Genomic DNA, 19,925 nt, shown 5'->3' on the forward strand with positions numbered 1-19,925 from the left:
TTGGTTGTTATCCAGACCAATCAATACCTACAGGTGTCTCCACCCCAAGGTCCCAAAAGTCTCCAGGTCACCCTGTCTTAAAGCTGCTGGAACCTCCTGTCAGCTGGAGGGGTCCCCAAGCCAGCAATGGGTTTCAGAGTGTGGCTGCAGCAGGAGGACAGCTACGGGCTGGTGGGAAACTGGACACTCCCAATCCACGGCTGGGAGTCCCACAAAGTGTCCTCACTGCAGCCTTTTGCTGTGTCCACGGAGGGAACCACTTGAAATCAACACCTGGCACCACCTCAGAGCCCAGCACAGCATCAGGTGATGCTGTGAGGGTGGGCAGGCCCTGGCACAGGTTACCCAGAGAAGCTGTGGCTGCCCCTGGATCCCTGGAAGTATCCAAGGCCAGGTTGGCACAACCTGGGCTGGTGGAAGGTGGGGGTTTGAACAAGATCTCAAAGTCCCTTCAAGCCAAACCATTCTGTGATTCTGTGCACACCCAGCTGGCAGGAACAGCCTGCAGGGGGAGGTCGCAGCTCTTGGTGCCCCCGACAGCCTCAGGGACACCAGGCTGAGCAGGCAAACCCTGGCTCACAGCCCTCTGTGCTCCACAGCTCCTCAGGGTGCTCAGGGAGGAGGAGGAGCGGGTGGAGGAGCAGTGCAGGGGTCACACAGGGGTCACAGAGAGGTCACAGAGGGGTCACAGCCCCAAATCTCACCGGTCCCGCGTGCGCTTGTAGGCGGCGTCCACCAGGTGCTTGGCCTCGGCCACGCTGCTCAGGAGGGACGTGTCTGACAGCTCCTCCAGCACATCTGGGGGGGCACAGGGAAGGGCAGAGTTGAGGGTGCGTTCAGGACCCCTGTGCTCGTGTCTCCAGCACCCGGGGATGGGCACAGCAGGGCTGGAGGCAGGTGCTGCTCCCTCCCGAGACCTCCGGATGGAAATAAATTCCTCAGGGGGGTCTGACAGCTGCTCCTGGGCATGAAGAGGTGTCTCCAGCAGTGGAGGCTTCAAACAGCCACGGTGAGAGATGCAGGCACCATCCCTCCTGCTGTTTCCCACCTCTGGAGGTGTCCAAGGCCAGGTTGGATGGGGCTTGGAGCAACCTGGGCCAGTGGAAGGTGTCCCTGCCCGTGGTGGGATGAGATGAGCTTTAACATCCTTCCCAACCCAAACCACTCCACAATTCTGTGATTCTATAAACAACCCAATTTCCCCATGGCTTTCTCCATGCAAACTCCTGACACCCTCACTGCTCCCCTTCCTGCCTGGTGGGGGGGGTGTTCCCAAAAATGAGTTTCATCCCCATCATCTGCTTGGCTGTGGGGCACAGAAAGAGAGGGGACAGGCCCTGGTGGGCTTCTCTGAGGGACAGCACTTTCCTACATCTTCCAGGGAGAAAGAAAACATCAGAAAATCACACAGAGAGGGGGTAAATATCTCCAAAAACTCCCCAGAAATTTTAAAATATCTTCCCCTGAACAACCCAGAGTTTATCTCTTGGGTGATGCTGATGAGAAAAATGATTGCCTGAGCCACCATTTGAGACAAATGAAAGGCCCAGGCACGTGCCTTGACACTGTAAATTAACAGGTGGGGTTCTCTAGATGTTTTAGAGCAGTGATCCAGGACTGGAGGAGAGAACTGACAGCCCCATCCCCAAATTCCACAGGCCCTGGAAGCTCAGGGGTCAAGGAGGGAGACCCTCATTCCTGAGAACTGAGCTCCTTTAACCTGATTTAAGAAACCAGGTAGGCCATGAACTGGTAAAAAAACCCGGGATTGCTGCCACAGGAGGGGACAAACTGTGCTCCTTCTGACACCTCATCAGGGCTCTGCTGCCACAACAGAGCAATTCAGGCTCTTCCAGGCTGAACTTTTATCTTCCCTGCTCAGAAATCCCCCTGATCTGCAAAGCCTGAGGGAGGGACTGTACCATGGGAAGAGGATGCAGGTGCCTGGAGGAGGCTGAGGATCACCAGCAAGCCCGGGGAGGTTCCTGCCTTCATCCCTGCAAAGAAATGCAAGTGAAGAAGAGCCTGTGGATGGGAATTTCCATGCCCACACTGAGGATGCCATGGGGCATCCCCTTCCCAGTGCAAGGGATTGAGGGGATTGTGCCTGCCTGGGAGGTCCTTTTAGTGCCACATGGGGACCTCAGGTCCCCATGTGGCACTAAAAGGACCTCCCAAGCAGGGAAAAAGGAGCTGCCTGCTGTCCTGGGGATTCCCATCACTGCTTGGGAATTGGGGGCAACAAAAAGGGAGCAGAACACTCTGCCAGTGCAGCTTGGCAGGGAGCTGGGCAGCAGCACGGGGAGTGCAGGGGGCTGGAAGAGCTGGAGGAGAAAAGAGGGAGCAGCCAGGTCCTCCACACGCAGAAAATTTGGGATGTTTTTGCGCTACAGAAGGAGCCCACGGCCGCTCACGGCTTGATCCTCAAAAGTAGCCCAGAATCCACCCTAAAACTCCCAGCTCAAGCCCTATCCCTGCGGAGCCAGCCCTGAGCCACCTACCCAGCCAAGCGGGAATCACAAACCTCAGCTGGACCCTTCCACCCCAGGGCACAGAAACGAGTCCTGGCCGACCAGAGGAGCTCGTGTGCCCCGGGCAGGCTCTCAGCCCTGCGATGTGCCACGTCCTCCCCCTCCTTCTCCGTGTGCCAGGCTTTTATCTGCCCGGCGTTATCTGCAGGGGTTGACCCTGCCTTTGGGAACCTCCCCTCCTCAGTGTGTGAGGCCGAGACAGCTCAGTGTTATAAGTTAGTATAAGTTAGTATAAGAATTTAGACAACTCAATTCCAATTAAACATAGATAAGTTTATCAAGCAAGCGATAATAAAGCAAAACAGCGCTGGGTGGCCTGGAGGGCAGTGCCCTGCCGAGGCACACAGCGAAATGAAGTCAGGGTCTCTTTTTATACACGTTGGTGGTTCTTAAGTACATGTTAAGTGGTGTCTGGCATTGGCTTTTCGGATGTAAATTTGTTTGTGGCTTGAGTTCGGTGGCTGGGTAAGTGGTCGTCTGGTATTTGTCAGAGATGAAAAGGTGCAGTTCTTATCAGTTGTTTATTGACGCTTGATTAGCAAGCTGTCTGTGAAACTCCTCTTGTTTAATTACGACAAAAAGTTTCTGACTCCCTCATACACATAAGGTTTTATAAACAAAGTTAACCCTTCTATTACATCAGCACCCATCCCAGCACCCACCCCAGCACCCACGGCATCCCCTTACAGGGATAAGATTCCTTACCTACTGGTGCTCTTCATCCTTCCTTTTTTTCCCAGATCCCAAGGGTGCTGCCCAGCACTCCCCATCTCACCTCCTGCTCTGTGTCCATTGTGATCTGGAGGGATCCGTGGATGCTGTTCCTTGTGCACTTCCCTGCAGCAGGAGGAGGCCCCTGGGTGATGTTTTGAACAGGTGCCACCAACCTCCAGCTGCTGGTCTGGAGCAGGGTCTCACCTTTTCCCAAACTGCTGCTGCGCTGGGAAGTCACCTGGCAAAGCATCTCCTCTCCCTGTGGCCGAAGCCCCTCTCCCTGTCCGAGTGCAAATGGACAAATTCACCCCCAAATCCGGGCTCCACCATCCCTGTCCCCAAATTTGGGCTCCACCATCTGCATCCCAAAGGTGGCTTCACCATCCCTGTTCCCAAAGCTGGGTTCCACCATCCTTATCCCCCAAACTGGGTATCAACATCCCTGTCCCCTAAACTGGACTCAACCATTCCCAGCCCCACCATCCCTGTCCCCAAATCTGGGCTCCTTGCAGGTGCAGCCTTGCACTGCCACTGGTCCTGCTCCTTCAGTGTTTCAGAGAAAGTCAGCCAAGCAAACAGCAAATCTCGTGGCGAGGCTGGTCCTGTTTGCAGACCTACAATCTAAAACTGGTTTTGACAAACTGGAGGGAACCCACCTGGAGCCCAGGACACAGGAGAAAGCTGGGTTTGGTCAGCCTGGATGGAGAAGGCTCTGGGAGCCTCACCATTGGCCTTGGCTGTCTCATGGGAGGGCTGCAGGCAGAGCCAGGGGCTGCTCAGGGTGCACAGGGATGGGATAAGAACCAATGGCACATGGTGCTGCCAAGAAAATTCCCAAGAAACCCCCCCATGAGGGTGGTGCAGTGCTGGGATGGGGCCTGGCATAGAGGTGGGATCTGCATCCTTGCAGATGGAGCTCACTTGAGTAAGACCCTCAGCAACCTCCCCTGGCCTTCAGGGTGACCCTGCTGTGACCAGAGAGTCAGGAGGTGCCCACACCCCGCCCCTGTCTGTGTTTGAGACAGGAGCAGAGGAGCTCCTGAGCTGCCAACAGTGGCACAGCACCGGCACAGCATCAGCACAGCACCAGCACCAGCCCCAGCACCAGCACAGCATCAGCACCATCACCAGCACAGCACCATCACAGCACCAGCACCATCACCAACACAGCATCAGCACCAGCACAGCACCAGCACCAGCACAGCACCAGCACCATCACCAGCACAGCACCAGCACCAGCACAGCACCAGCACCAGCACAGCACCAGCACCATCACCAGCACAGCACCAGCACCGGCACCATCACCAGCACAGCACCAGCACCAGCACAGCACCAGCACAGCACCAGCACAGCATCAGCACAGCACCAGCACCGCACCAGCAGTTTGCACAACAGTGACCACAGCTCTTGTGCAAAGGGGCAGAGCCAGAGGGTTTCAAAGCCACCACCTCAGTCCTTCCCCTGCAGCGTCACCACCACTTAGAGGAGGATTTTTCAAAGGCTCCTGAGGCAGTTGGTGATATCAGAGCTGATAACTGAGTGTCACAGTGAGGGATGTAATTCAGAGAATCATGGAGTGGTTTGGGTTCGAAGGGACCTTAAAGCTCATCCAGTCCCACCCCCTGCCATGGGCAGGGACACCTTCCACTAGCCCAGGTTGCTCCAACCTGGCCTTGGACACTTCCAGGGATGGGGCAGCCACAGCTTCTCTGGGCAACCTGAGCCAGGGCCTGCCCACCCTCACAGGGAAGGATTTCTTCCCAATATTCCCTCTAAACCTGCCCTCTGTCACTTTGAAGCCATTCCCATTCCCCCTTGTCCTGTCCCTCCATCCCTCGTCCCAAGTTCCTCTCCAATTCTCCTTGAGCCTCTTTAGGCTCTGGAAGGGGCTCTCAGGTCTCCTTGGAGCCTCCTCTTCTCCAGGTGAACCCCCCCAGCTCTCCCAGCCTGGCTCCAGAGCAGAGGGGCTCCAGCCCTGGGAGCATCTCTGTGGCTCCAACAGCTCCATGTCCTTGTGCTGTTGTTCCCAGGGCTGGAGGCAGCTCTGCAGGAGGGTCTGTGGCATCACAACCCCCCAAGGCATGGGGGGTTTCTGGGCTGGGTCATGTAGAGCTTTTCATCCACCAGCACCCCCAGCCCTTCTCCCGGGGCTGCTCTCCCTCCCTTCTCACCCAGCCTGGATTTACACCTGGCACTGCCCTGACCCAGGTGAACCACATTGTGCTTGGGCTCCCCGAGCTTTGCACAGCCCCATCTCTCCAGCCTGTCCAGGCCCCTCTGGATGCCCCATCCCTTCCCTCCAGTGTGTGACAGCACCCACAGCCCGGTGGCACCGGGACACCTGCTGGGGCTCCATGGATCCCCCCCGAGAAACACCACTCCCAACTGCTCTCCAAAAACACTGCCCTCAAACTGCTTCACAAACCATGACAGTGGGAGGTTTGGGAGATGCTTTGTCTCCTGAATGTTCACTTTCCCTGGAGACCATGGTCCTGCTCCCAGATCACGGTGTATGGGAAAGGCCGTGGCTCTGGCTGAGCAGAAGCTGAGCACCCACACAAGCACCAGACCCTTGTGCTCCTCACCTTGTGCTCAGAGGAGAGATCAGGTGCTGCTCCTCTGGAGTATGGAAACAGGAGGTGCCATCCACCCCTGGGCACAGGGATTAAAAGCAGAGGATGCAAAGCAAAACACCTGAATTGTATTTGCATTTTACCTTTTTCTGTTTTGTTTCCTTTTTTGCCTTTTGTGTTTAGCTACAACAGCCTGAAGGTCTTACACCTTTCTCAAGGAGACTTCTGTGAGCTTTGCTGTGCAGCCTTGCCTGGGGTTGGGGAACCAGCAGAATTAGGGAGACTTTGCTAAAGGATGGGTCTGTGTCTGTCACAGCTGCATTTTCCTGGAGGCAGAGAGACAACACATGCCTGGTCACAGCTCAGCTGAGGAGGGAGGATGGAAGCACTGAGAGAGAGGGAGCCAGGCAGGCACCACCTTCAGACATGGACCCAACTCTGGGCAGACCCCAAAACCTTCCAGTTGCTTCTTCTCTTCCTAAAGCTCCTGTTCTTCAGTTCATGCCCTGATGAACTGATAAAAGCAACGACAGTTTCTTTCAAAAGACCTCCAACAACTCACTCAGGAAACTCCAGCTGGTAAATTCAGTTAGAGAGGCAACCCACTTCCCCAGGGGGAGGGCAAGTGCAGATAAAGAACTGGGTCACTGAGGAGTTTCATCACTGAATTCTGCCTTGGGAACTCCCTCAGAGCTGCAGCAGCTTCATCACTCCACAGCCTTTGGTCTGTCCTTCCCTGACTCCCATCCACCCCAGGCCCTGGTGTCTCACTGCAACATCCACATCCTTGTCCAGCAAAGGAGCAGCAGCTTCCTAAAGAGTCCCTCCTGCCATGGGAATCCTGGAGAATCCCCACCAAAGCTCAGAGGGACTTTTGCCAGCTTGGCTGGATTCCCAGAGGCTCAAGGTGCAAGGGCACTCCACTGCCCCAATGTTTGGGCACCAGTGGCCTTTGCAGAGCCCCCACAGAGCCCAGTCCCAAGTGTCCACCTTTCCACTGGTGTGACCACGAGGCATCAACCACCCAGTGAGCTGCAGGAACAAGGTACAGAGCCAAGAGCTGTGGTCTGACCTCAGAGCTTTTGGGATTTCCTTGGGTTTCCCTCTTTTAGCCAATGATGTGTAATTGAAGCTGTTCCAGCTGGTGGAGAGGGCAAACCCACCTTTTTCTTCTCCTTGCAACCATCTCTGAGCAGTTGCTGGCAGTGCTTGGACAGGTCCTGCTGGCTGGACAGGGCAGTCACTGGGAGCATCTCTGGGGCCTCCTCCACCTCAGCCCTGTGCCCTTCCCACCCAGGGGCACCACACACGGGTCTGTCCCCCTGAGAAGGTGACACAGAAGGTGCAGAACATACCATGACTGGGATCATTTCCTCCTCTGCCCTCCCCAAATCCCCCCGAAGAAGCACCACAGAATCCTTGGCTTTTTTAAGGAAAATGTATTTCTGTGAAAATAGACTTTATTATAATAAAATTTGATATTAAATAAAAACAAACTGTACCACCACTGCTTGTGGACACTGTGCTGGCACCACCCACGGACCTCACCTTCCAAAAACAAGGAACTGGAACATGCAACGGAGGAAACATGGGAAAGGGCAGGAACCATGTGGTACAAAACCCTCTGTGGCTTGGAAAGGGATGTGTCTGAGCTCCAGGAGCACATCATCTCCCAGGAAAACAGCTGCAAACTCTCTCCATCCCTCCCCCAGCCCCGCTCTCCCAATGCTCCGGGCTCAGGAGCAGCCCAGGAAACAGCCCAAGGGAACCGCGGGAAGGGAAAGAAAGAAATAAACAAACAAATAAATAAATAAATAGAGAAATAAATAATGACCTCAAGAAACCCATAAATAAACAGATAAATAAATAAATAAATAAATCATAAGGCGGAGGCCCCAGCCAGGCCGTGGTCAAGGTGCACCAGGCGGGAGCAGCTTCCCAGCAGCCCAAGAACCCACAGGCTGAAATCCCGACTCCCACTCTGCTCTTTCCTCCCCGGGAATATCCTGGTGCTGGATCCTGACTGAGGCAGTGTGGGATGCTCTAGGCACAGCTGCGTATTTACAGGTTACAGTACAAATCAGAACTCACTCGTCAGCCCAGAGACAGCAAAGGGGAGAGTCAGGGGACAGAAAAGTGCAACTTTTCTTGGCGGGAAGTGAAGGAGTTGCCACGAGCTCCTTTGGAGCAGAGAAATACCAGGGGGTGGAGTACAAGGGGTCTCTTCCTAAGGGGCTTTGCTGGGAAAAGCCAGTTAGCTAAGTTACAGCCAGAATAGAACCTTGAAATGAAAATATTTACAGGGAACCAGTGCATGGAGGGAGCTGCACCCCCAGAGCTCAGCCCTCACACCCCCAGAGCCACTGCCCCACCCCAGGGGGGGCTCTCAGCAGGCACAGCTCCCACACCCACTCCACAATTTCCTCAAGTCACGCTTCTCCCCTAGGAAAATAATCAGCTTATTGCAGGGGGTTTCTCCTGAACTCTCAGTCTCTGTGCAGAATAACCCCCGTGTTAGTTTTTCTTATTGGACCCAAGTTTTTTGAAGAGGTTTTTCCCTTTGAAGAAGAAGCTTCTCTTCTTTTTACTCTGCCCAGGGCTGTCGCTGCGGGCGAGGAGGGGCAGCGACGCCTGCTCTGGACACGGGACAAGGCAGGAAGGTGGTGGAGAAGGAGGAGTTGGTGAGGAGTCACTCTGATCAACACATCCATCTGGGTTTAGCTGGGGTGGGGGGAAAGAGAAAACAAAGAAAAAAGCAGAAGTTAAAGCTGCTGAAGGATGTCACACCAACATAGGCTCTGACTTGAGCCTTCTCCCCACCAGTGTCCTCTGGGAAGGTGCAGGTCCAGTTAGGATGTTTGCAGTGGATTGAAATGATTGTACCCACGGCCCAGGCCCTGCCTGAGCTCTGACATTCTGGAATTCCTGAACTTTGGGCTAAGAACAGGAGAGCAGAAAAGCCCCACTCAAGACCTGATGCTGCTCCCCAGCTGAGTAAGCAAAGCAGCTCCCGAGAGCGCGGATGGAGACAGGCACTGATGCATCCATGGATCCCTGGGCCAGGGAGCCTGGTGGGCTCCAGGGACAGAAGGCAGGACATTGCCAAAATCAAACTCCCTAAGAACAAGGGCTGTGCAAGACCTAAGGCAACAGGTTCCTGCTCTGCAGATTGAAATTCAGAGCCAGTGCAAGGGAAGCTTTGTTGGATCTCTGGCACAGAGGATTGGGGATAAACGGGAAGGTCAGAAGGGAAGGCAAGGCTGAAACGTGGCTATTTTATATGGGTTGTTTTAACACGCTTAAAAGGCATTTCTGTTTTAAAAAGTGTCATGAAACACAGGAAAAGAGCTTCCAGCCTTCAGCAGGCAGGGATATCTGGGCCAAACTGCTGCATCCAGGGGATCAGTCGCCCCTGAGCAGCCAGAGCAGGGGAGGCCCTGCCCATGCACCACAGGAAACCGCTTCCCTGGCAAAGGTGGAACACTTTTCAGGGCAGATCTGGTGGCCCAACAGACAATCTCTCCTGTAGAGTTGTGGATGAAAGGCCCTGTGCAAACTGAGAGGCAACTCACAGTCACCATTATTTACTGTAACAAGGACACTGCAGCATCAACATCATTATCAAATATCAAACAGCTCCAAGGCAGTGTCCTGCCTGTGTGGCTGGAGTCCCATCCTGCTGACTCCCAGCTGTGGAACAGGATGCCCAGGCAGTTCCACACCTGAGACACTCTCTCCCCACACAGCCACCTGCAGTGGTCTCTACGTGGCAGAAAAGCAACAGAACCAGTTCACAGAAATCACCTGCTAAGAAACAAATGATACTAAAATTGGGGGGTTCTTCTCCAAGAGAAAAAAATAAAGGAAAAAAACTGGTCTGGCAAGATCCTCATGCAAGTTATTAGAGATGATAAACAGAAGAGTGATGTCAGTTTTCAGGGGGTGGTTTCAGTGCTCTCTCAGGTATTACTGACTTGTACAGTTTCTAGAAAACAACAGAAAAGAACAGGAAAGAAAAACACAAGATCTGCTCCCACTACCCCCCGAAACCAGGGGTCTCACCCACCCAGCCCCAAAGTTGTTTAAGTGTTGGCAGAACAATTATCCACACAAGGTTGGTTTTGGGGACTAAATGTTAGTATTTTCTTCAACTGAGGGTGTGCATGGAGGTTTCAGGACTGCTGTCAGGAAGGAGTGAAACCAAGAAGGCAAAAAGTCAAGGGTGAGTGTGCTCGGCCTGAGCAGGAGCTTGCAGAGGCCAAACAGAGTCGATGTGGACAGCGGTAGAAGGGCCAGGCTGAATTAAAAAGCAGGTCTTTCCCCAAACCTGAATATCCTGGTCCCCAAAACCACCTGATAATTGTTCCAAACAAGGTGCTGAACAGATCACGGCTTGTCTCTGACACAGAACCCATCTGGCAGGGAAAGGTCTGGAGGGGGACCAGCCCCAAACCAGCCCTGTCAAACTACAAGCGAGAAAAGGAGCCAACTGCAGGGGCAGGACCCTGTGAAGTGCTGGGGGGAGGTTGAAGGTCTTCTCACACACACACTTACATGGTTGCTCTCTCTATGTATCATTCATATCTATCACTGGACTCTTCTCTTCCTCATTCTCTGAAGAAAAGAACCGTCCCGGGTGCGTAACACAGGCAGAAATAAATACATGAAATCAATTAGAATCAAACACTTTCTGAAGGTGCTTTACAATCAACTGCAATAACTGCAAGTTACTGATGCAAAAATAATCCTTTGACAGCCACAGCATTAAAGCAACTGCTCTGAGCTGGTGCCCACGAGTGTTTCAGGGCCCTGGTTGTGACCAGAACTTCTTGGATCCTCCTCTTTTTGCTCTTTTGTTGTTTTTTGTTGTTCATTCTAATCCCCAAATGTTGTCAGTTCAAAAGTTAAATTGCTCCACCTTTTCAGCTGCCAGCATTTTAAGCTTGAGTCAGAAATCATTCAGAATGATCCACCTTCCCCAAGTATCAATTTGGAAATAAACTGTCCTTATTCTCAGGCCTTTGGAAGGGCAGCAGGGAGAAGGGGAGTGACAGACAGGGGGAAACAACAAATCCAAGAAGTTACAAGTGATTTTATAATAAAAAAAATCACTCACATGATCATGCTGGAGGAGCTTCTGACCGAGCTTTAACTGATTTCAAAGCTGTGCCAGGGTGCACACAACATGCCCCCTGAGTGCCAGGGCTCAAGCTGGGATTGGGAATTTGCTGGGAGCCTGTTCTGCCAACAGCAGATTGAACAAGCAAGCTCCTTAACTCTGGGGAGTTAATATGCCCCTGGAGTTTGGAAAGCCCCAGGCATGGCTGTATCACTGTGAGAGTTCACTCCAGCTCAGGGATGGATATGGAATATGTTTGGGTTACAGGAGGAGGTATTTGTTCCTTCTGCCTTCCCCATCAGGTGTTCTGCCCACAGGTTGGGATGCTGGGATTGCTGTGACTGAGCCCAAACCTCTGTGGGCTGAGATTCTGCCCCCTCAGTTATCACTAAACACACTTAAATGCAGTTCATAAACACAAGTTTGGTTCTGAGCAGGGTAAATGTACCACTTTTGAAAGGGGGAAAAGGTGCCCTTCATGGGGGAAGCTGTTCAGGCAGATCTGGATTGCAGGGCACAAGCAGGAGGAGTGCTAAGAGTGCTAAGCCAGAATTCCTCAGGACAGGGATCCAGGTGAAGCAGGGATGAAGCAGGACAGGAGTCAGGTTGGCACAACACACAAGCAGCCAAAGCACAGTCATGTCTAGAGAGCTCAAGTTGATTCCCACTGAAATAAAATTGGTTTAACCATCACCACCTGAATTTTCCAAGCCTTCAGACTACAGAGAACAGCAGTTCATGGATCAGGTGAATACCAGAAGTACCAAATCCATCCTGAACTAAGGCAGCAGGTTCCTGCTCTGCAGACCTCAAATCAGAGCCAGTGCAAGGGGAAGCTCCAATGGATCTCTGGCACAGAGGATTGGAGACAAATGGGAAGGTCTGAGGGCTGAAATGTGGCTATTTTATGTGGGTTGTTTTCACACGTTTCAAAGTGTAAAAAAAAAAAAAAATCATGAAACACGGGAAAAAAAGCTTCCAGCCTTCTGCACACAGGGATATCTGGGCCTGCTGTGTCCAGGGGATCAGTCACCCACTGCTGAGCCCAGCAGGAGTGGAGAGCAGAGAGGAAAGTGGTTTGGGCTTTACAAATCCTTCACACCTTCAAGTGGCAGAAAAATTACCTGAATTCCCCCTGGTTTGCAGGAGAACCCAGGCTGGGGCTGGAATAACGACCCCCAGCACCTGAAACAGGCCCTGGTGCTGCTGGAGGGAAGGGTAAGATCTGCAATAAGATACACTGAGAGTTCCACCTGGTTTAGTTTTACTGGGTCAGGTCTCGTTTGGCACCCTCTATTCCAACAGATGAGTTAATTTGGGAAGAGCAAATCATTTTGAGAGGGAAGCTGAAGAAGGAACCCCAGAAATTCAGACTGGTGTCACCTCAGGGCTCTTAAACCCTGGCAGTAACAGCTGATTAACCTGTGATTCTCCAGCAGGGACCAGGTTCCTAAACAGAGAAGCACAGGGCTCCCAGACAGCTGCTGAGCTCAGAAGATGATCCAGAAAGCTGCCCACAAATCTGATCTCTGAGCCAGGCCTGCTCTGTGTGAGAAGGCATCAAGGGATGGGGCTGAGGTGGAGCCTAAGGGAGATGAAGCAGCACTTGAAGACAGAAAGGGGAGGTGGATACAGAGAAGAGCTGAGCATGAGAAATAAGCCAAGGAATTCTGCAGAGAGCAGGGAAGCTGGGGTGGCACCAGTGGAACGTTCAACAGAGCTGGATGCAGGGCCACACATTCCCTAAGGACTGGCTCTGAGCCAGCCTGGGGCTGCTCCAACACTGCTGTGAGGCTGGGACCAGCACATGGAGCCAACAACCTCCCAGGGACGACTGAAGGTTGAGCACAGGGGAGCTGGGACTGAGCTGGGTCTCTCCCTGCCTCCCACCCTGGAGTGACACAAGGTCCTGGAATGACCAGGGAGCTGCTTTTGGCCTCACCCCCTGAGGACTCACTGAGCCTGGGGGATGACCCGAATTTCCTACCTGAGCATTTGTTCCAGGAACATCAGCAACATAATGCAAGGGGTTGGCTTAACCTCTGAATTCCCTGCATTGGTGGGATGCTTTCAAAGCTCCAGGATCCATCCCACAGATCCATTTGGGAAACTCCTCAGTGTGTTTTGGATTTATCCAGGAGCACCTCGGCCTGGATTAGGATATATCTGACTCAGGGTGGGTGGAAGAGCATTGGTGGTTGGGTGTCACTAATCCCAGAACTGTCTGGCATGGATATGAGCATAACTGAGGAACTCCCTGTGTCTGGGGAGCTGCTGAAGTGCTTTGCCTGCAGCAGGATTTCACCACTGATCCCTCTGTGGACCCAAACAATTTGCTGGTGGGATGTGGGATGCTCTTTGCCCACCTGACCACAGTGACACTGAGACCCCAGCAGGTTTTACTCCTTTGTGCCTCCTTCTGCACTACAAGTCTTTGGGAAGAGCTCCCAGCACTCCCTCTGAACCCCTGAGTGTCTCCCATGGGATGAACTGGGCTCATGCAGCAAGTCCAGTGATTCCATCCATCCTGCATGCTGTGCAAGGCCCAATTCCAGCCACATCCCAGCCTGGGTGTCTGTCCATGCAGTCACACACCTTACCTGGCTCTCAGCACTCAGTGGAGAAGCTTCTTTATCTTTTGAGTGAAATTCCTCCCCCAGGTCTCCATCCAAAGGAGCAGCTTCCAAGAAGTTGGATGGGACGAGCCCCCTCTGTTGGTTCAGCTCTCCCTGCAAGATGAACATTCAGTTCTCACATCAGGTTTCCTGGCTGATGGAGAAATAGTAACTTGAGGTGCAGAAAAGGCTGGGAAGTGGCCTGAGAGAAGCCCAGAACCCCCCCATGTTGGAAGGATCCTCAGCAAATCCCACAGCTCCCACCCTCCTTAGCTGTGGAACAATTCAGAGCCCAAAACCACAGGAGAGAGTAAAGGTTAGATAATAGGAAGAAATCCTTCCCAGGAAGAGTGGGGAGGCCCTGGCACAGGTTGCCCAGAGAAGCTGTGGCTGCCCCAGCCCTGGAAGTGTCCAAGGCCAGGCTGGACAGGGCTTGGAACAACCTGGGCTGGTGGAAGGTGTCCCTGCCCATGGCAGGGGGTGGAATGAGTTGTGTTTTAAGGTTCCTTCCAGCCCAAACCATTCCATGATATTGGGTTTACAGCAGGAACGTGGATTGCCAGAAACAAACTGCCCTGCACTAAATTAAGTTGGGGTTGTTTTTTTTTTTCCAAAATCAGAATCCTTTGTTCCCTGATTTTTGCTTTCCTGCTGCTCCACAGACTCCAACAACTTCCAGTGCAGCCACAGGACCTTCCCAACCCCTGCACTTACATAATAGAATCCATCATCATCCATGGAGCCAAACACAGTGATAATGTCCCCAGCACTGAAAGTCAGTTCAGCCTGCAAAGAGGGAGAGAACAGAGGTCACAGGAGAGGCTCTGCCTGGGATTTCCTTTCAAGAACTCAGGATCCCCTGGGCTTCTTGCACAGTCACCCTCACAGAGGGAGCCCACTGGGTTTAGTCTTGCTGGACCAGGATTCAGAAGAGCCACTGGATACCTGTGGAATTCACTGCTAAGGAAGCATTTCATAAATTAAAGACAAAGAGCCAAGCCTGCTTCTTAAACCAGTTTTAATAAAGCTTCAAAATAGGATCTACCACCTGCTCTGGAAAGGTGCGTTGAGGATAAGCTGAGCAAACACAGAAATATCTTTCATTTCTTTCCATGTAATTACAAACCCTGCTCCCTTGGAGGAGCCTGTCTGTGTGCAGTGCTCAGGGATTAGTCACTGGCAGGAATCCACACAAACAGGGAGATGTGACCTGGAAAGAGAACCTGCCCACGCCACAACACACACTGTCACACCCTCTGCCCTGTCAGACACCCCAGCACACGCTCTGGGGGGCACAGGGCCAAAGACAAAGGTGCCAGCAGCCTCTTCTAATGGGACAGTCTGCCCACTGGAGGCTCCAAACAGGTTGTGTCCCACTCAAGACACTTTGGCACTTCCCAAGTGTCAGCTGGAAGGCACCTACTTCCAATATGTTCCCTTATCATATCCCTGGTCCTCACGTTCTCTCTGGAGGCTGCAGGTTCCTCCTGCTGCCTGAGAACTGCTTTGCCCCAGAGAGACACTTGCAGGGAGCTTAACTCACAGAATGACAGAGCTGATCCTAGGAGGAGGCTGCTGCAAGTTCACAAGCAGCAGCTGCTCCCTTCCTGCACAACAAGTGACTGAATATTGGAGGGAGGATCTCCAACAGAACTGCACCAGCTTGTTCCAAGAATTTGAGCTCTTGTCTGTAAGGAAGGTTCTAGGAAGACCAAATCACTGCAAAAGGTACAGTCCCCTTTTTGCTGACAAGGGCTCAAAGTGTTCTTTGCCTGGATAAAAGCTCTCACTGTGTCCCCCAAGGTATTCCACCTTCCCTAAAACACACTGTCCTCAGCTGCAGGATGTTCAGCTCACGACACACCCAGCTTGGGAGGCCCAGCATTCCCTAAGCTGTGCCATGTCTTGGCCAGACACTCCTTTCTGGATGCATGGAAAGGATCTGACTCCAAACCCCACGTTCCTGTTTGCTCAGAGTGGACTAACAGAGATAAGGGGGAACAAAGAACAGAGCATGTGCTGATCTTCTTTTTGAAGGAAGGATTCTGCACTGCCACCTTTCCACCTGGAACAGGCTTATCCACAAAAATGCTGTTTGGATTATATCCCTTCCTGTTTAAATTCTATTCCTTTCCATCCCTGAAGTGTCCAAGGCCAGGTTGGACAGGGTTTGGAGCAACCTGGGCTGGTGGAAGGTGTCCCTGCCCATGGCAGGGGGTGGGACTGGATGAGCTTTAAGGTCCCTTCCAAACCAACCTATTCCATGATTCTATGATTCTACATGGAGGGACTGCTTGAAAAAGAAGAAGTCTGAAAACTGATCCATTAAATTGGAGTTCAATCTTCTTGCTATACTGCTTAAATACCCACACAGGTATTTAACACAGAAGTCATGCTCATCAAGTACCAGAAGCGCTTTCAAGCCCTTAAGCAGCTTTTCCTTTTCCCAGAGTGTTTCCTGCATCAGTTGGTAAGAATTCCTCCTGCCCCAGATCTGCTTAGTCCTTAATCACTCAAGCGTGCCACAAAGCCATGAGACACTAACACAGATTCCCTGAGACTCTGGTTGGACCAAAGTGTTCTGGGATAGAAGGAAAAGAGGGAGAGGAAAAAGAACCCTCTAAAAAGGGTGAGCAGCTGGTGGTTACCTCCACATCTGCATTTGGAGAGCTCTCCTTGGGGTTATAGTCAAAGACAGCCACCATCCTGCAAGGAGTCAGCAGTTCTGCTTCAATGTCTTCATGTTTCTGCCCTGCAGGACAAGAAATGAACCATCATATCCTGAGCTGGAAGTACCAGGACAAAATCCCAGATCACAGCAACTCCTTCAGCATTCTTGTAGTGAACTGAGCAAAAAGAATAGTGGGGGAACCTGCATGGAGAGAGACCTCAGAGAGGTCTGGTGAAGCAGTTTTCTGATCTCCTCTATCACCTCATAAGCACAGAAATGGGGACATCTCCCCATTCCAGCATCCTGGTGTTCTGCCAATATATAGGAATGTTTTATATCATGCTTTCAATTTATTCACACAAATATATGTGTGTACACACACACAGAGCACAGCAGGCTCCTTCCAGTGTCTCAAATGGACATTTCTCCTCCCACTATGCAGTGATTTGCTGTTGAGCTACAAAATTTATCCTCCAAGTGCCAGGGGAACAGCACAAAGGGATCTCATCGTGCAGGGGACACACTGCACTTCCACACCCACCTGCCTGCTCAGCCCATGACTGACAGAGCTGCTCTGAGCCTACAAAAGCCAAGCCTGGAGTTCCAGAAAACACTCACTGTCCAGTCCCTCATGGAGTTAAACTGTTTCAGGTCAGCACTGGATGGGCTGGCAGAGGGTTTGCCTTGGCTTCTCTGGACATCAACAGATGATGCACCAGATGAAGCAGAGTGAGCACCCTCTGAAGGGACCTTGGATCCTAAGGATGAGTGAGAGCTTTCCCTGCTCCTCCACAGCAAAACCACGAGTGCCCTCCCCCTGCAAACACTCCCTGCTTAGTCAAAGGCCACTGCACCCACTACTAAATCAAAAGAACTAAAACTCTTCTTTTCTTACAGTCTCAAGCAGCACCACAGGCCCCTGACCATAAAAGAAGTCTGTATTTCAATCGTGCATTCCTTACTCATGGTGAAAAAAAGAGCAATTCTCACCTGGCTGAGACTTGAACTTCTCCTGCTTATCCAGCCCTGCTGGAGGAAGGAAATGCCCCATCAGTGAGAGCTCATCTTCCCACAGTGACCACGAGACACAAGTGACAAACAACAGTAAAAAAGAACAAAGACCAAGGCAGCAAACAACAGAAGCAAACTGGTCATGCAACTCAAAGTCTACGCCAGTAACCAGGACCAGGACTCAGGGACGTAACAAGAAGCAGAGGTCAAGCTCCAAAACTATAAAAGACATCACTGTTGTTAAAAACTTAACACCAGCACAGGGATGGGCTCTCTTTCCACTTCCTAGCAGTCGTACAGAGACAAACATCGGGGGGTCCTGTAAGCAAGTAGTAAAAATTCAATGCAGACTGTAATCCTAGAGCAGAAAGCAAAGAGGAAGTGGTGGCTGACACAGACCTTTCTTGGAGCGTCTGGGTTTTGGAGGAGGGACGGTTTGGCGGCGTGGAGGTGGAGAAAATGTGCCATTTCCTTCAGCAAAATACCAGAAAAAATAAAAAATAAAAAAAAGGCAAATAAATAGACAAGAGAAACAGACAGTGAATAATGGGAAGTGAAAAGCACTTTGAAGAGTGAACAGGGAACAGAGTGGCAGGACGTGCCTCCCCCGGGAAGCTGACACTGTGATTTCTGTGGGCACGGCCCAAATCTCCAGTCCTTGCATGTGGACTCGGGGGAGGCACGATCCACATCCCAAATACACACAGAAATCCACACTGTGCTCATGCCTTTCAGCCATTCCACAGGCCACAGCAGACAGGCTTTGCTGCAATTTAACTTTCAGAAGCAGCGTTACAAGGACAAAATAAAACCTTGTTCCATTAACACCTCAAAAGTGCCAGGTGAGGTGGGAAGGGATCTAGGGAGGTCTCTGGCTAAAGCCTCTGCACTGAGCAGGGTCAGTACTGGATGAAATCCCCAAAGAACCTGCAGAAGGAATGCCCAGACCAGCACTCCAGGGTGTTTCCTCAGTTACAAGGCTGTGACAAGGGGTCACGAGGGGTTTATGGCAGCAGGAAAACAGCAGAGGGACAGCCAGCCCAGCTGCCAAGGGATCAGAGAATCTTTAAGGTTGGAAAAGACCTTTAAGATCATCAATTCCAACCACCCCCCTCGGCTCCCCCCTCCTGTCAGGGAGTTGCAGAGCCAGAAGGTCCCCCTGAGCCTCCTTTTCTCCAGGCTGAGCCCCCCCAGCTCCCTCAGCTGCTCCTTTCCCAGCTCTGTTCCCTTCCCTGCACACTCCAGCCCCTCAATGCCTTTCCTGCAATGAGGGGCCCAAAATTGACCCCAGGATTCAAGGTGTGGCCTCAGCAGTGCTGAAACTGTGGTCACTCCCTGCACACACACACACAAGGTACATATTTTCCACAACCACCACCCCCCTCCTGAAGACTTTCACACTCTCCATGTTTCATGAAGTCTCAGAGCTATTGAGTTCCTTGATTTTTCCAAGAGTATCCAATAGGGCAAGGGACAGAAAGCCTTGTGTATCCACAGAGGGAACAAAGGCCCCTATATGGATCCAGCCATCTCTGGACACTGGATTCTGGGTTCTTCTACACAGGAAAAATAGAGTATGGATGTGAAAAACACCTTACTCAAATCTCCTCTCCCTACACATGAGAGAGGCTGAAGGACACACCTACCAAAAAAAAATCACATAGTGAGAACATCAAGCTCCTCTGACCCCTGTGCTCCTCAGGATCAACCTTCCAGGGACCCACGTTCTGGAGCTGGGCAATGTCAGCCCTTTGGAATCAAAGAATGGTTTGGATTGGAAGGGACTTTAAAGATCTAAAGACCTCCTGGGGCTGGATACTGGATCTCCCTGCTCAGAAACAAGTTGGACTGCTTCATTTCTCCTTATGCTTGGTTGGTTTTTATCCCCAGTGCCTGTAAGGGGCAGAGGAACAGCCCAGGCAGAGTCAGGGCTTACCTCTGCCACCACCCACACTTGTGCTGCTCTTCCCTGCAGAACTGGTAGGGAAACAGGGATTCCAAAATAGGAATTTCCTCGTGTTTTAACAAGTGGAGCAGGTCCAACAATTGGCACTGGTAGCACAGAGCACACAGAGGGTGCAGGATGAGATATGGGAGGGGTAAGGGACAGGCACTGGGACTCCACTGGTGACACAGGGGCAGCCCCTGAGCCTGAGCTGTGCTGGCTGCACATCCAGGGATGGTTCCTCTCCTCTCTCCCACTACATGAGTGGGAAGAAACAGGAAAGTCTCTGCAGTGCACAAAGCACTGAGCCACATCCTCCAGGGAGCAAGTAAAGATGAACCCAAGGACCTGCTCTGCTCCCTGTACACTCCTGACTGCCTGCCTTGTCTCACACCTTTCCTCCCCCATCTTCCTCCATTCCCAAGTCCCAGATTCCCTCACCCAAGAGCAGGGTCAACCCCCATGGGTTCAGTGAGTGAAAACTCTCGTTCAGCTGCCTTCCAGACCTTTTTGTCTCCCCCTCCCTAGCGAGGATCAGCCTCACTCCCTCTCTACTGAGTTCAGTGCAGGAGCAGCTCCAGCAGCTGCAAGTGCTGCAGTGGAGTCAGGAATGAACTGAGAGCTGGGAGCACCTTCCTCCCTCAGCCAGAGAGACCTCCCTGCTTGTGCAGCCACCAAGCCAGGCTGCAGATCCCAGGCCAGCCCTGTGGATGGTTCAGGTGGGCTGCACTGGCCCCACAGCACGA

At 52.2% G+C, this 19,925-nt stretch overlaps 2 protein-coding genes across 10 annotated transcripts in view; both read right to left on the reverse strand.

Annotated features, from left to right (window-relative positions):
- LOC126645327 (eosinophil peroxidase-like) overlaps positions 1 to 7,392 on the reverse strand; it is a 32,502-nt gene extending 25,110 nt beyond the window's left edge. The window contains 4 exon segments of the mRNA XM_050325611.1: positions 705 to 798; positions 1,923 to 2,025; positions 3,823 to 3,901; positions 7,367 to 7,392. Coding sequence (XP_050181568.1) covers positions 705 to 798; positions 1,923 to 2,025; positions 3,823 to 3,901; positions 7,367 to 7,392 — 302 coding nt within the window.
- The window catches only part of TSPOAP1 (TSPO associated protein 1), a 60,202-nt gene continuing 47,514 nt past the window's right edge, over positions 7,238 to 19,925 (reverse strand). For 3 of the 9 annotated variants that reach the window (XM_050325952.1, XM_050325959.1, XM_050325954.1), the window contains 6 exons: positions 17,634 to 17,705; positions 17,214 to 17,252; positions 16,201 to 16,304; positions 14,267 to 14,338; positions 13,538 to 13,666; positions 7,238 to 8,539 (listed from right to left, as the gene is read on the reverse strand). In XM_050325952.1, coding sequence (XP_050181909.1) covers positions 8,333 to 8,539; positions 13,538 to 13,666; positions 14,267 to 14,338; positions 16,201 to 16,304; positions 17,214 to 17,252; positions 17,634 to 17,705 — 623 coding nt within the window. In that variant the 3' untranslated portion in view covers positions 7,238 to 8,332. Of the gene's footprint in view, positions 8,540 to 10,372; positions 10,433 to 13,537; positions 13,667 to 14,266; positions 14,339 to 16,200; positions 16,305 to 17,213; positions 17,253 to 17,489; positions 17,554 to 17,633; positions 17,706 to 19,925 lie in introns of those variants that run through there. The other 6 variants (XM_050325955.1, XM_050325957.1, XM_050325958.1 and 3 more) reach the window with 5 other exon arrangements.

Source organism: Myiozetetes cayanensis, unplaced genomic scaffold (assembly GCF_022539395.1).
Source record: "Myiozetetes cayanensis isolate MyiCay16 unplaced genomic scaffold, myiCay2020 scf30, whole genome shotgun sequence".
Lineage (NCBI taxonomy): Eukaryota > Metazoa > Chordata > Aves > Passeriformes > Tyrannidae > Myiozetetes > Myiozetetes cayanensis.